The sequence below is a fragment of the Colobus angolensis genome, unplaced genomic scaffold (assembly GCF_000951035.1).
Source record: "Colobus angolensis palliatus isolate OR3802 unplaced genomic scaffold, Cang.pa_1.0 Scaffold9, whole genome shotgun sequence".
Lineage (NCBI taxonomy): Eukaryota > Metazoa > Chordata > Mammalia > Primates > Cercopithecidae > Colobus > Colobus angolensis.
This window is the reverse complement of record NW_012122931.1, coordinates 1,118,711-1,131,805: the sequence shown is the minus strand read 5'-3', so window position 1 is coordinate 1,131,805 and position 13,095 is coordinate 1,118,711. Positions and strand designations below refer to the sequence as shown.

The 13,095-nt window shown below is 53.1% G+C and overlaps 1 protein-coding gene across 1 annotated transcript in view; it reads left to right on the top strand.

Annotated features, from left to right (window-relative positions):
* The window catches only part of STKLD1 (serine/threonine kinase-like domain containing 1), a 28,994-nt gene that overhangs the window by 2,984 nt on the left and 12,915 nt on the right, over positions 1-13,095 (top strand). The window contains exons 3-7 of the mRNA XM_011931139.1: positions 4,278-4,322; positions 6,041-6,115; positions 7,877-7,978; positions 9,988-10,058; positions 11,432-11,547. Of these exons, the coding sequence (XP_011786529.1) occupies positions 4,278-4,322; positions 6,041-6,115; positions 7,877-7,978; positions 9,988-10,058; positions 11,432-11,547 (409 nt within the window). The remainder of the gene's footprint in view (positions 1-4,277; positions 4,323-6,040; positions 6,116-7,876; positions 7,979-9,987; positions 10,059-11,431; positions 11,548-13,095) is intronic.

The window sequence follows — 13,095 nt, the reverse complement described above, 5'->3', positions numbered from 1 at the left end:
ATTCCTCGCTGCCAGCACTCACAGAGACAAATCTGGTTGGGGTAGACGTGGGGGTGCGTGAAGCTCTGTCACCTTGATGGGGAAGCAATGCTAATTTTTACTCCAACACCACCACCTCCTACCATTTACACATCACGTGCTGTATGCCAGGCACCGACTCACTTCATCTCCCGTCAACCCTGTAAAGCAGAAACAATGACCCTGTTTGTAGCCAAAGACAGTGAGGCTCAAGGCAGCGCCAGACTAGCCAAGGTCACACAATTTCCCAGAGGATTTGAATTCAGGCCACCTCACTGGGGGACACCGTGCTACCCAGTGCTGGGTCACCAGTTTTACCAAAAGGGAGCCAGGCCCAGAGAGGATGGGGACTGGTTCAAGGTCACACAGGGCTAAGGTCACACACCAGGCCCTGAGCCCTTCCACTGCACTCCTCACCAGGGCTAGCAGGGCATAGGGAGGTGTATGTCTGCAGGAGGACAGCCCTTTGTGTGTCTGAGACAGGGAGGTCCGGATCAACAGAGGGACTAAGGTGAGAGAGCTGCTGCAAGAGTCTCTGGCATGCCCTCCTCTCTGGTGGTGGCAGGGACCCAGCAGATTTAGGGCTGGCTGCGCAGCAGGAGGAGCCTTGTCAGAAGCCGCTACTGAGCCAGGCCTCAGTCTGTACAGCTCCGCAGCCTCACCCTGAATGGTTGGGCCTGGAGTCCTTGCCCCTGCCCTGCTCCCTTGCTGGCTGTCTATGGGGTGGGCCCCCTTGTCTCACAAGCCACTGAGGCAGGGTGGCTGACTGCTCTCTGAGCAATTAAGGAGCTTTTTTCTGTGTGTGTGTGTGTTTTTTTTCAGAGATAGAGTCTTGCTCTGTCCCCCAGGCTGGAGTGCAGTGGTGCGATCTCAGCTCACTGCAACCTCTGCCTCCCGGGTTCAAGCAATTCTCCCGCCTCGGCCTCCCAAGCAGCTGGGACCACAGGCACACGCTGCCACGCCTGGCTAATTGTTTGTATTTTAGCAGAGACGGGATTTCACTGTGTTGCCCAGGCTGGTCTCAAACTCCTGAGCTCAGGCAATCCGCCCGCCTCAGCCTTGTAAAGTGCTGGAATTACAGGCGTGAGCCACCGCACCCAGCCTGAGGAGCTTTTAAAAATGTCAGCCGTGACTAGGCATGGTGGCTCATCCCTGTAATCCCAGCACTTTGGGAGGCTGAGGCAGGTGGATCCCTTGAGGTCAGAAGTTCGAGAGCAGCCTGGCCAACATGGTGAAACCCCATCTCTACTAAAAATACAAAAATTAGCCGAGCATGGTGATGAGTGCCTGTAATCCCAGCTACTTGGGAGGCTGACGCTGAAGAATCACTTGAACCCGGGAGGCGGAGGTTGCAGTGAGTTGAGATTGCGTCACTGCACTCCAGCCTGGGTGACAGAGCCAGACTCTATCTAAATTAATTAATTAAATTAAAAATAAAAATATCAGTCAATTATTTCTAAATAAAAATTGGGGAAGGAGAGTGTAGGTAGGAGTTTATGGGTTCTTCCAGTCTTTTTTTCCTGAGAGTTTGTAAATTTTTTTGGATTTAGGAGAATGGTATTGTTAAAGTTGATAGCATGCTTTTTATATTGCAGGCATTCCCACAGTCTCCTCCTCTCCTGGCTCTGGCAGCTGTGTGGCCTCCGGTCTTGCTTGATGTGCTGTAGCTGACCCAAGCCATCCCTATCACACAGGCTGAGCATTGAGCTTGTTCTCAATTTTTCACTTTGTGTAAACAGCTAAACAGCTCTGATAAAGATGCTTATAGCATTATGGGGTTTTTTTTTTTGTTGTTTTTTTTTGTTTTGGCATCCATGATTTCCTTAGGAAAAATTCCTAGGAGTGAGATTTCTGGGTCATACAATGTAACTTTTTTTTTTTTTTTGAGATGGACTTTTGCTCTTGTTGCCTAGGCTGGAGTGCAGTGGTGTGATCTCGGCTCACTGTAACCTCTGCCTCCCAGATTCAAGTGATTCTCCTGCCTCAGCCTCCTGAGTAGCTGGGATTACAGGCATGTGCCACCACACCTGGCTAATTTTGTACTTTTAGTAGAGACAAGGTTTCTCCATGTTGGTCAGTCTGGTCTCGAACTCCTGACCTCAGGTGATCCGCCCGCCTTGGCCTCCCAAAGTGCTGGGATTACAGGCATGAGCCACTGTGCCCAGCCATGATGTAACATTTTTAAGCCTTTCTATATGTTTTGGCCAACTTCACCTCCTCATATGCCCCCTGGGACAGGAGGAAAGGAAGACAGAAGGCTCACACAGTGTCTTTGCCCTGGATTCCATGGGACAGTGCCACTGGCATCGCAGGTCTCTCTATAGATCTGGGAACAATTCACTAACTTTACATGATGGTCTGCAATCACCCCATTATAAGAGTACTTCATTCATAAGTCTTTTGAGCAACATTCTGGGTGAAGATCTGGTATTAGAGCCAGTGGTAGTATACACCTAGGGCCTGTGCCACCAAGCGTGCTGCAGACTCAAAGCTCTGTGCTTCCCTTGCCACCGGGTACCCTTCCCTTTCCATGCCCCGCCCCCACCTCCACCCGGAGAAGGCACAGGAAAGAGAAGAGCACCGCACATTCCATGCATGGAGACAACCTTCCCCATGTGGGTAAGGAATGAAGTGGTGCAATTGATGCTTTCCCAACCAGAACAAGATGTTCCTGTTTAAAGATGGTCTGAAAATGGATCCTTTAACTGATTTCTTGGAATTTATATTATGCTGTCCTAAACTTATCCTTGCAACAGGAGCAGAGATGTTCTCATTGCTCTAAGTATTTTTAGATCTCTGCCTTAAGAATATCTTCCGTTTGTGCCATATGGTGGGGGCAGGAATGGTGGGAGCCTGTCACTCCTGCTAAATAATGATGGTGGTGGTGATGATGGCGGTAGCAATGATGGTGGTAGTGGTGGTGATTGATGGTGGTAGCAGCTAGATGGTGATGATGATGGTGATGATGGTGGTGATGGTGGTCGTGATGATGGTCATTGTGGTCATGGTGATGGTGTGATGGTGATACTGGTGCTGGTGATGGTCGTGGTGATGTGATGATGGTGATGGTGGTGGTGATGGTGTGATGGTGTGATGGTGGTGGTGGTGGTGGTAGTATGATGGTGATGATGGTAATGATGGTGATGATAGTGGTGATGGTGACAGTGGTGTTGATGGTGTGATGATGGTGATGGTGTGATGGTGATGGTGTAATGGTGATGGTGGTGGTGGTGTGATAGTGATGGTAATGATGGTGATGATGTTGGTGATGGCAATGATGATGGGGATAATAGTGGTGATGACGACGGTGGTGTTGATGGTGTAATGGTGGTAATGATAGTGGTGGTGGTGGTGATGGTGTGATGATGGTGAAGGTGGTGATGATGGTAATGATTTTGATGATGGTGATGATTGTGTGATGATGCTGATGATGGTGGTGATGGTGATTTTGGTAATGATGGTTATGAAGGTGATGATAGTGGTGATGGTGATGGAGTGATGGTGGTAATGGTGGTGGTGTGATGATGATGGTGGTGATGGTGATGATGATGGTGGTGATGATGATGATGGTAATGATAGTGATGGCAGTGATGGTGATGGTGGTGATGATGGTGATAATGACGTTAATTATGGTGATGGTGGTGGTGATGGAGTGATGGTGGTAATGGTGGTGGTAATGGTGGTGGTGTGATGGTGATGATGGTGATGGCAGTGATGATGGGGTAATGATGATGGTTATGATGGTGATGATAGTGGCGATGGTGACAGTGGAGGTGATGGAGTGATGGTAATGGTGGTGGTGGTGATGATGGTGATGATGCTAATGATGGTGGTGATGGTGGTGATGATGGTAATGATGGTGATGGTGGTGATGGTGGTGATGATGGAGTGATGATGGTAATGGTGGTGGTGGTGGTATGATGATGGTGACGATGGTGGTGATGGTGATGGTGGTAATGATCATGTTAATGATGGTGATAGTGGTGGTGGTGGTGGTGGTGATGGAGTGATGATAGCAATGGGGGTGGTGGTGGTGTAATGATGGTGATGGCGGTGATGGTGATGATGGTAATGACGGTGATGGTGATGGTGACAGTGATGGTGGTGATGGTTGTGGTTGTGGTAATGATGGTGATGGTTGTGGTGGAGGTGGTGGTTGTGGTGATGATGGTAACAGTCATGGTGGTGGTGGTGATGGTGGTGATAATGGGGATGCTTTGCTACATGTTTATTAAGCTCATGCTCTTGTGCCCTTGCAGGTGGAATGCATGGATGACCATCACGCCAGTCAGGCCCTGGAGGAGGTAACTCTCAGGGTGGTTTCCCCTCTGGAAGAGCTCAATGGAGCACACACGGACTGTGTTCTGTACCTTCTTGTTGAGTGCCTGGGTGAAGGAAAGTCTAGAGGGAGGGATAGAGCATCAGCACCAGTTTTGCCTCAGCTGTGAAGCCAGCAGCCCCAGGTCGTGAAGTGAGGCCATGCCCCAAACACTCACTGCTAAATGCAGGTGCCAACAACTTAGAACATATATTCCCAGAGAACATAAAGTTTAAATATTGGGCTGCGCACAGTGGCTCACGCTTGTAATCCCAGCACTTTGGGAGGCCGAGGTGGGTGGATCACCTGAGGTCAGGAGTTCAAGACCAGCCTAGCCAACATGGGGAAACCCCGTCTCAACTAAAAATACAAAAAAATTAGCTGGGCATGGTGGTGGGTGCCTGTAATCCCAGCTGCTTCAGGAGGTTGAGGCAGGAGAATCGGTTGAACCTGGGAGGCAGAGGTTGCAATGAGCCGAGATCACACCATTATATTTCACCCTGGGCAACACAGCAAAACTTCGTCTCAAAAATAAATAAATATTGGCCAGGTCCCTAGGTTAATCTACCAGTAACTATCTTTTAAATATTTTTTCTTCAATATAAAATTATTAATTACAGAAGAAAATTTTTTAGATACAGAATTGGGTTTTCTTTTGCTTTTACCCTTTTTTTTTTTTTTTTTCTTTAATAGCAATGGAGTCTCACCATTTTGTCCAGGCTAGTTTTGAACTTCTGGGTTCAAGCAATCCTCCCACCTCGGCCTCCAAAGTGCTGGGGTACAAGCATGTACCACCACGCCCATACCAGAATTGTTTAACAAAGCAAATGTAAATTATCCTTCATTCTACCATTCAGAGCTGCCCAGCAGTAACATAGTCATTTACAATAATAGCGATAACAGCTGCACTTCGGTTTGATTGGCAAAGCCTCTGAGTAGCCTTTCTTTGTGTTTCTTGAATTTCCCACGAGCTTGAAGGTGTCCCTTCCTATCTCATGGTCACTTGTTTGTCTTCTGGAATTGCTGGCTCTGCAGCTTGGCCAGCAAACATTATTCGGTGTATAGTGTGACTGAAGCACAGTGGTGGGCCCAGGCTACTCGGTAACAAATGGGAAGAAAGAGCATGGGGGCCCACCCAGAGCCCCACGCCGCCACGGCTTTTCACGTTGCCGATTCAATTCCATGGCCCACTAGGCCAGCTGCTTTCACACTCAACCTTCCACTACAAGCAGTTGTCTGGCTCCATGTCTCTAAGGCAGCCCTGTCTGCTCCTGTTTGGGCATGTTTCAAAGCACTTTCCGCCAGGGCAGGGGGCACTGGGACCTCTCCGTGGGCCCACCTCCCGGTGGCTGTACCACCTCCTCCAGCCAGCCCTGGCTGTGGCTGATCCCCACCTTCCTGGCACTGCCTGCCACAGCTCACTCAGTCCCCGTGGCATCCCTGTGAGGCAGATTCCACTGGGACCCCCATTTTCAGATGACAATATGAGGCCCGGTCACCAGCACAGCCAGCACATGCTGGAGACAGGACTCACATCGGACTGCCTGGCTCCTAACCACCGTGCAGCCTCCCTGAGCCCGCTCCCCGGCCCGGCTCAGAGCCCGAGGCTTGCATGTTTGTTGGGATGTGTGACAGAGAAGCCGGAGCTGAGAAAGGCGTGAAGAGGCGCTGACTTCTCCGTTTCCTCTGCTCTCATCCTGGCAGCTGATGCCACTGCTGAAGCTGCGGCACGCCTACATCTCTGTGTACCGGGAGCTGTTCATCACGTGGAATGGGGAGGTGGGTCAGAGCTGACATCTACGGGCTCAGCCGCTGCGTGGTGGGCTGTGGGACCAAGCCGAGTGAGCCCAGAGCACGCCCACCCCCCACCGTCAGAATAGCTCGTGTGGCAATGGCAGTGACTGTAAACGTGGCCATACTTGACCTAATACTCATTGGGGCCAGGTACCATGCTGGGGGCTTTCCGTGCATGGTCTCATAGGAGCCCCAACAACCTCATTAGGAGGGGTTTTGTTTTTTTTTTTTTTGAGACAAAGTCTCGCTCTTGTCCCCCAGGCTGGAGTACAATGGCATGATCTCGGCTCACTGCAACCTGTGCCTCCCGGGTTCAAGCGATTCTCTTGCCTCAGCCTCCCAAGTAGCTGGGATTACAGGCGCGTGCCATGACGCCCAGCTAATTTTTGTATTTTTAGTAGAGACGGGGTTTCACCATATTGGCCAGGCTAATGTCAAACTCCTGACCTTAAGTGATCCACCTGCCTCAGCCTCCCAAAGTGCTGGGATTATAGGCTTGAGCCACCACGCCTGGCCAGGAGGGGTTCTTAACCCATTTGACAGAAGAAGAGACAGAGGCTAACAGAAACAAGTTGCTCCAGTTTACCCAGCTAGTATGTGACCAAGTCAGAGGGCCAGGCGAAGTGGGCCTGATTCCTGGGCTCTGCACACAGCCACCAAGCTTGTCCTGGTGAGCCTGTTCCTCTGATGACAGAGTTTCTACTTTCATGGAAGGAGCTAGTTGACCCCCGTCTCCACAGCCACCCGACGCAAGTGCTGTCCTGGGCCTGTGTGCCCCTTCCTCCTGCAGCCCCTGTGCAGCTTACTGACCAGCGCCACATCCATCATCACGTGCCAGGAGGGCTGCAGGGCAGGAAGCACAGTCCCTGTGCTCCTGATGGGGCCTAGGGCTCTGGTTCAGGAGCTCTCCAAGGCCACAAAGCTAGTAAACAGCTGATTGGGGACGGAGACTCAGGTCCGGCAGCCGGGTCCTGTAGGCTGGATGACTTCTTGTCTTTACAAGGAGCCAGGAGCTTTCCAGTTACTCCAATGTGTCTGAGGCAGACAGCGGGAGGCTGAGAAGGCACAAGGGGTGCTGGAGGTAAAGAGAGGCCGAGAAGCCTTCTGCCGGGCACCAGCCTACATGAGATGTCCACACTGGCATTCCCACCTGGGGCCAACAATCCCGGGTCTGAGCAGGAAAGACCCCTCACATGCTCCTTCTGCTCCAGCTGGGTCTTGGGGGAGGGGACCTCACGGCATGCACTCCCAGAGATTTTTCTGAGCACCCATTAATGCTCTCAAGGAGGGTGCAGAGAAGCCAAGAGGACATCTCCCTACGGGAGGGAGCACAGAACTGGGGGCCCTGACCTGGTCTGCTGGGGCTCTGGCCAGGGCAGGCTCCTCAGAGGAAATGGATCTGAGCTGAGCCCTAAAGGGTGAGTAGTTATCCCCATGAAGGGGGTAGGTAGTGGTCCAGGCAGAGGGGTCCAGGTGTGCAGTGGCCAGGGGACAAGTGCAGCTTTCGGGAAAGTCCAAGTAGCTTGGTGTGGATGGAGTGTGGAGTGGGGATAGGGCCTGGGAATGGGGAGAGGAGAGAGAGGAAACTGAAGGTGGGGCAGGAGGGGCTTGTAGCCCCCTCCAGTGGGCAGTGCTCCCACGACCACTGTGGATGGCAGCTAAGTGCAGGGAGGCCCTGGAGCAGGCGAGCCTGTAGAAGCATGGGGGCCTGGGCATCCCCTGAATAAGGGCCTCCTGTCCCAGCAGATCTCTTCTCTGTACCTCTGCCTGGTGATGGAGTTCAACAAGCTCAGCTTCCACGAGGTCATTGAGGATAAGAGGAAGGCAAAGGAAATCATTGACTCTGAGGTAAGATCCTCTGGGCACCAGGCCTGGGGGCCACCTAGACCTGTGACACAGGCCCTGCAGCACGGGGCAAAGTGACAGCGGGAAGGCAGGCACCATGGAGTCCAGCCTTGTTTTTTTCTTAAATGTATGCCTCGAGGCATTGCACCCTAGGACGTGTGCAGATCTTAAGTGCACAGTTTGATGCACTCATACAACTTCCACCCAGATCAAGGCAGAAGGCATTCCTAACCACAGAAGGTTCCCAGTCGGTGACCATGATTCCAGATTGTTCTGCCGGTCCGTCCCTGAAGTTCATGTAAATGGACTCCTCCGGCATGCCGCCGCTCCTGTCTGGTCTCCTTCCCTCAGCTGCTGCATGCACCGGCAAATCATCTGTGCTCATTGCTTGCTGCCACTCTGCTGCCTGGCTGCCCGGCAGGCTGTTTACCTAGTCTTGTGTGGATAAGCACCTGGCCTCGCTGCAGGCTGTTTACCTAGTCTTGTGTGGATAATCATCTGGGCTGCTTCCAGTTTGGGGCTATTGTGAATAAGGCTGCTATGAGCATTGCTGGAAGGCACTCACTTTTCTGGGATGAATACCTAGGAGTGGAATTATTGGGTCGTAGAGTAGGTGTGTGTGTAGCTTTGGTAGGTGCTCCAAACAGATTTCCAACGTGGTTTGATTGGCCCCATGTTTACTCTCACAAGTTGTGAGCATTCCCGGTCCACATGGCGGCCAGCGCTTCACTGTGTCAGTCTTGTTGTTGTTGTTGTTGAGATGGAGTCTCACTCTGTCGCCCAGGCTGGAGTACAATGCACGATCTTGGCCCACTGCAACCTTCGCCTCCCAGTTCAAGCGATTCTCCTGCCTCAGCCTCCCAAATACCTGGGACTAAAGGTGCCCACCATCACACCCAGCTAAATTTTATATTATTAGTAGAGACAAGGTTTTGCTATGTTGCCCAGGCTGGTCTCGAACTCCTTACCTCAAGTGATCTGCCCGCCTCAGCCTCCCAAAGTGCTGGGATTACAGGCGTGAGCCACCGCGCCCGACCAGTTCACTTTCTTAATGATGTCTTTTGATGACAGAACGTCCTCACTGTAATGAAGTTCGCTTTCCCAATGCTGTCTCTTACGGTTAGTGCCTTTGGAGTTTACGAAGCCTTTTGTGCTCCAAGGTCGTGAAGATACTCTCCTCCGTTCTGGAAGCTTGGTCGTTTTTGCCTTGGCATTTAGATCTTTCATCTCCCCCAGAAGAATGCTGCCTGCTTTTGCCCGGAGAACCGTGTATGGTGGGACCGTGTGCCCCTGTGGGGCTCTTCAGGGCACACAGCTCTTCTCTTACCGTGGGCCTCAGAGGCAGGCCCGAAGCGGGTTTCAGACTTTGTGAGTGAAGCCCTTAAAACACGAAATGTTCCCAGAAACCCAGTAAGTGCAGCAGACCTACTCTAACTGGGGAGAGTGAGAGGATGCCCACGTCCTGCCCCCTCAGCCCCTCTCTGACACCCCAGGGTGGCCCTGAATCCAGGGACCCTAGGGGCCCAGCTTCAGAACCACCGCCCTGGGTACTTGATGGAGCTTGTCTCTGATGCCGAACACTCCCAGCATTCTCTCTCAGGGTTCTTTTCATTAGAATGACTTAGAGGAGCGAGCTCGTGTAGGCACTGAAGGCTTCCACCCCTCCCATACCCGCAAGGCCGATCTGCCTCCAGCTCCCGGCAAGTGTGGGGCAGTGTGGGCCACAGGGTGGGGTGCAGGGATGGGGCCCTGCAGCACCCGGGGCCTCTGGTATAGAGACAGCAGTGTGGAGTCTGGAAACTCAGAGTCCTTCTGGCTGCCGTCGCGGCTTTACCATCTGGAGAGCCACCACACTGAAGCCTCCTCCACCCTGAGCGCTTGGCTGGCTTCAGGCCTGTCTCAAGATGCAGGGAGAGAATACGCCACCATCCTGCTGGTTGCTCTGAGTGTCACCTCCCTGAAAGCAGCACAGGGCGCCCCTCCCATCCTGGCACCCCCTGCTTCTCCCCCAGTGGATGCAGAATGTGCTGGGCCAGGTGCTGGACGCGCTGGAATACCTGCACCATTTGGACATCATCCACAGGTGAGTGGGGCCCCTGACCTCCCTGGACTGGTGGGCTGCTTCGGGAGAAAAGGCACTGAGGCCACTCGGGTGCCAGTACGCGTGGGCAGGATCTGGGGAGAAAGGCGCACTGGGCCAGTACAGCCAGGATAGGATGGGGACCTTCCAGACCTCCTCCTGGGCTCAAAAGAGGCTCTTCCAAGTGGTCTCAAGCTATGTGCACACGCACAGCTGCATGGGGTGTGCGCTACTCAGGCGGGCTGCTCTAGAGTTCATGGAAAGGAAGGAGGCAACAGCCCTGCCAGGAGGAGAGACCAGGCTGCCTGCCGTGGGGCCAGTGTGGGCTGAGTGGGCCCTGCTGAGCCTTTGACCACCCCGCGGCACAGCATCAGGCTGGAGAATCCATGGTCTGAAGGGGCTGGGAGATGGCTCCAATTCTGAACACCAATATCTTTTTTTTTTTTTTTTTTTTTGAGGCGGAGTCTCGCTCTGTTGCCTGGGCTGGAGTGCAGTGGCCAGATCTCAGCTCACTGCAAGCTCTGCCTCCCGGGATTACGCCATTCTCCTGCCTCAGCCTCCCGAGTAGCTGGGACTACAGGCGCCCGCCACCTCGCCCAGCTAGTTTTTGTATTTTTAGTAGAGACGGGGTTTCACCATGTTAGCCAGGATGGTCTCGATCTCCTGACCTCGTGATCCGCCCGTCTCGGCCTCCCAAAGTGCTGGGATTACAGGCTTGAGCCACCGCGCCCGGCCCACCAATATCTTATTTAAAGAGGAAAAGGGAAACCATGTGGCTGGGCATGGTGGCACATGCCTGTGGTCCCAGCAACATGGAGGCTGACGTGGGAGGATTGCTTGAAGCCAGGAGCTTGAGGCTTCAGTGAGCTATGATCGTGCCACTGCACTTCAGCCTGGGCAGCCCTCACTTAAAACACACAGATACACACACACACATACACACACACACCATGCAGACCATATGTACAAAGGGAATGCTTCACATTCCACATTCAGTGTCATGTCACCAGACATAGCACAATGGCCAAAAATCAATACCCAGTCAAATGCATAGCTGGGCTATCTAAGGAGGTGAACATGTCAACCAAGGGACCTTTTCCGGGTGTTGGGTGTGTTCCTACTTGTGGTTGGAGATTCTTCCCTCGGTTTAAAATAATTGAGTACGTTTCTGTACATAGGAAACAACTGCTTAAAAAGTAGGCTGAGATGGGGCATTTTGTGGAGGGGAGGAGGGTGTGGGCTGCTGCCTCAGAACCGGGTGGGGCAGGGAGCAGAGAGTCAGGCTCAGCACACACGTTGGTCCCACCTGGGGTCGGGGGTGATGGCTGCCCAGGTGGCCCCTTGGCACCCAGAGGTGAACCCCCTCTTGGTTTCAGGAATCTCAAACCCTCCAACATCATCCTCGTCAGCAGTGACCACTGCAAACTGCAGGACCTGAGCTCCAACGTGCTAATGACGAACAAAGCCAAATGGAATATCCGTGCGGAGGAAGGTGGCAGGGGCTCCCCTAAGTCATGGGAGAGGGGGTTGGCGCCGAGAATCCAGATGGTGGTGGCCACTCTGGGTGCTGGAGTGAGGCGACATCAAACAGCTGTTTGCTCAGAAGGTCCCCACAAAGCCCTAGCCTTGTGTGGACCCCAAAGAGACCTCTTTTGGGTTGTAACTGAGCAGGCGTGCCACCACCAGGGGCAGGGGCAGGACCCCAAAGACACCCAACATTTGAGAGAAACAAAGTCGTGGTTGTCTGTGGTACCCCAGAAAATGTTGCTTCTCAGGGAGGGAAAAGCAAACTTTGGAAGGAAGGAAACGAAAATGCCCAGGACGGAGGGTCTGTGGGTGCCACGCACTGACTGCGTGTAGATCACTGAGTCGTAAAACAACCCAGGAGATGACTGGGCTGGGTGGCAAGGAGAGATGAGTTCTCGTTCCTTTGAAAAGATGGCCGGAGAAAGGAAGCTGGAGAGAGTAACCACAGAGGAGGAGTCCGGAGTCCAGAGTCCCAGGGTGGCAGTGGCTGGTTGCACTCTGTCCTTGGTAGACAGAAGATGAATGAGTAGATGGGTGCATAGATGGGTGGGTGTGTGGTTAGGTGGGTGGGTGAGTGGATGGATGGTGGGTGAGTGGATGGATGGATGGATGGATGGTGAGTGGATGGACGGATGGATGGATGGATGGATGAGTGGATGGATGGTGAGTGGATGGATGGATGGATGGATGGGTAAGTGGATGGATGGTGGGTGAGTGGATGGATGGATGGATGGATGGATAGGTGGGCGGGTAAGTGGATGGTGGGTGAGTGGATGGATGGGTGGGTGGATGGATGGATGGATGGATAGATGAATGGATAGATGAGTGGGTGGGTGGATGGATGAATGGATAGATGGGTGGGTGAGTGGATGGGTGGGTAGGTGAGTAGATGGATAGATGGGTGGATGGGTGTGTGGTTGCATGGGTGGGTGTATGGGCAGATGGGTGAGTGCATGGGTTGTGGATGGTTGGGTAGGTGAGTAGATGGATGGGTGGGTGGGTGCGTGTGTGGATGGATGTGTGAGTGGGTGGGTATATGGATGGATTGGTGGGTGTGTGGGTAGATGGGTGGGTGTGTGGATGGATGGGTGGGTGGATGAGTGAGAGTGAGTGAATGAGTGGGTGGGTGGGTGAGTGGATGGATGAGTGGATGAGTGGATGGATGGATGGGAGGGTGGGTAAGTGGATGGGTGGGTGGGCAGGTGGGTGGGTCAGTGGATGGATGGATGGATCGATGGGTAAGTGAGTAGATGGATGGATGGGTGGATGGGTGTGTGGTTGGAGGGGTGGGTGTGTGGGCAGATGGGTGAGTGCTTGGGTTGTGGACGGATGGTTGGGTGGGTAGACGGATGGATGGGTGGGTGCATGTGTGGATGGATGGATGGGTGGGTGGGTGTATGGATGAATGGATGGACAGGTGGATCAACAGGTGGAGGGATAAGTGGGATGGATGGATGGATGGATGGGCAGATGGATGAATGGGTGGAGGGATGAGTGGGGTGGCTGGGTGAGT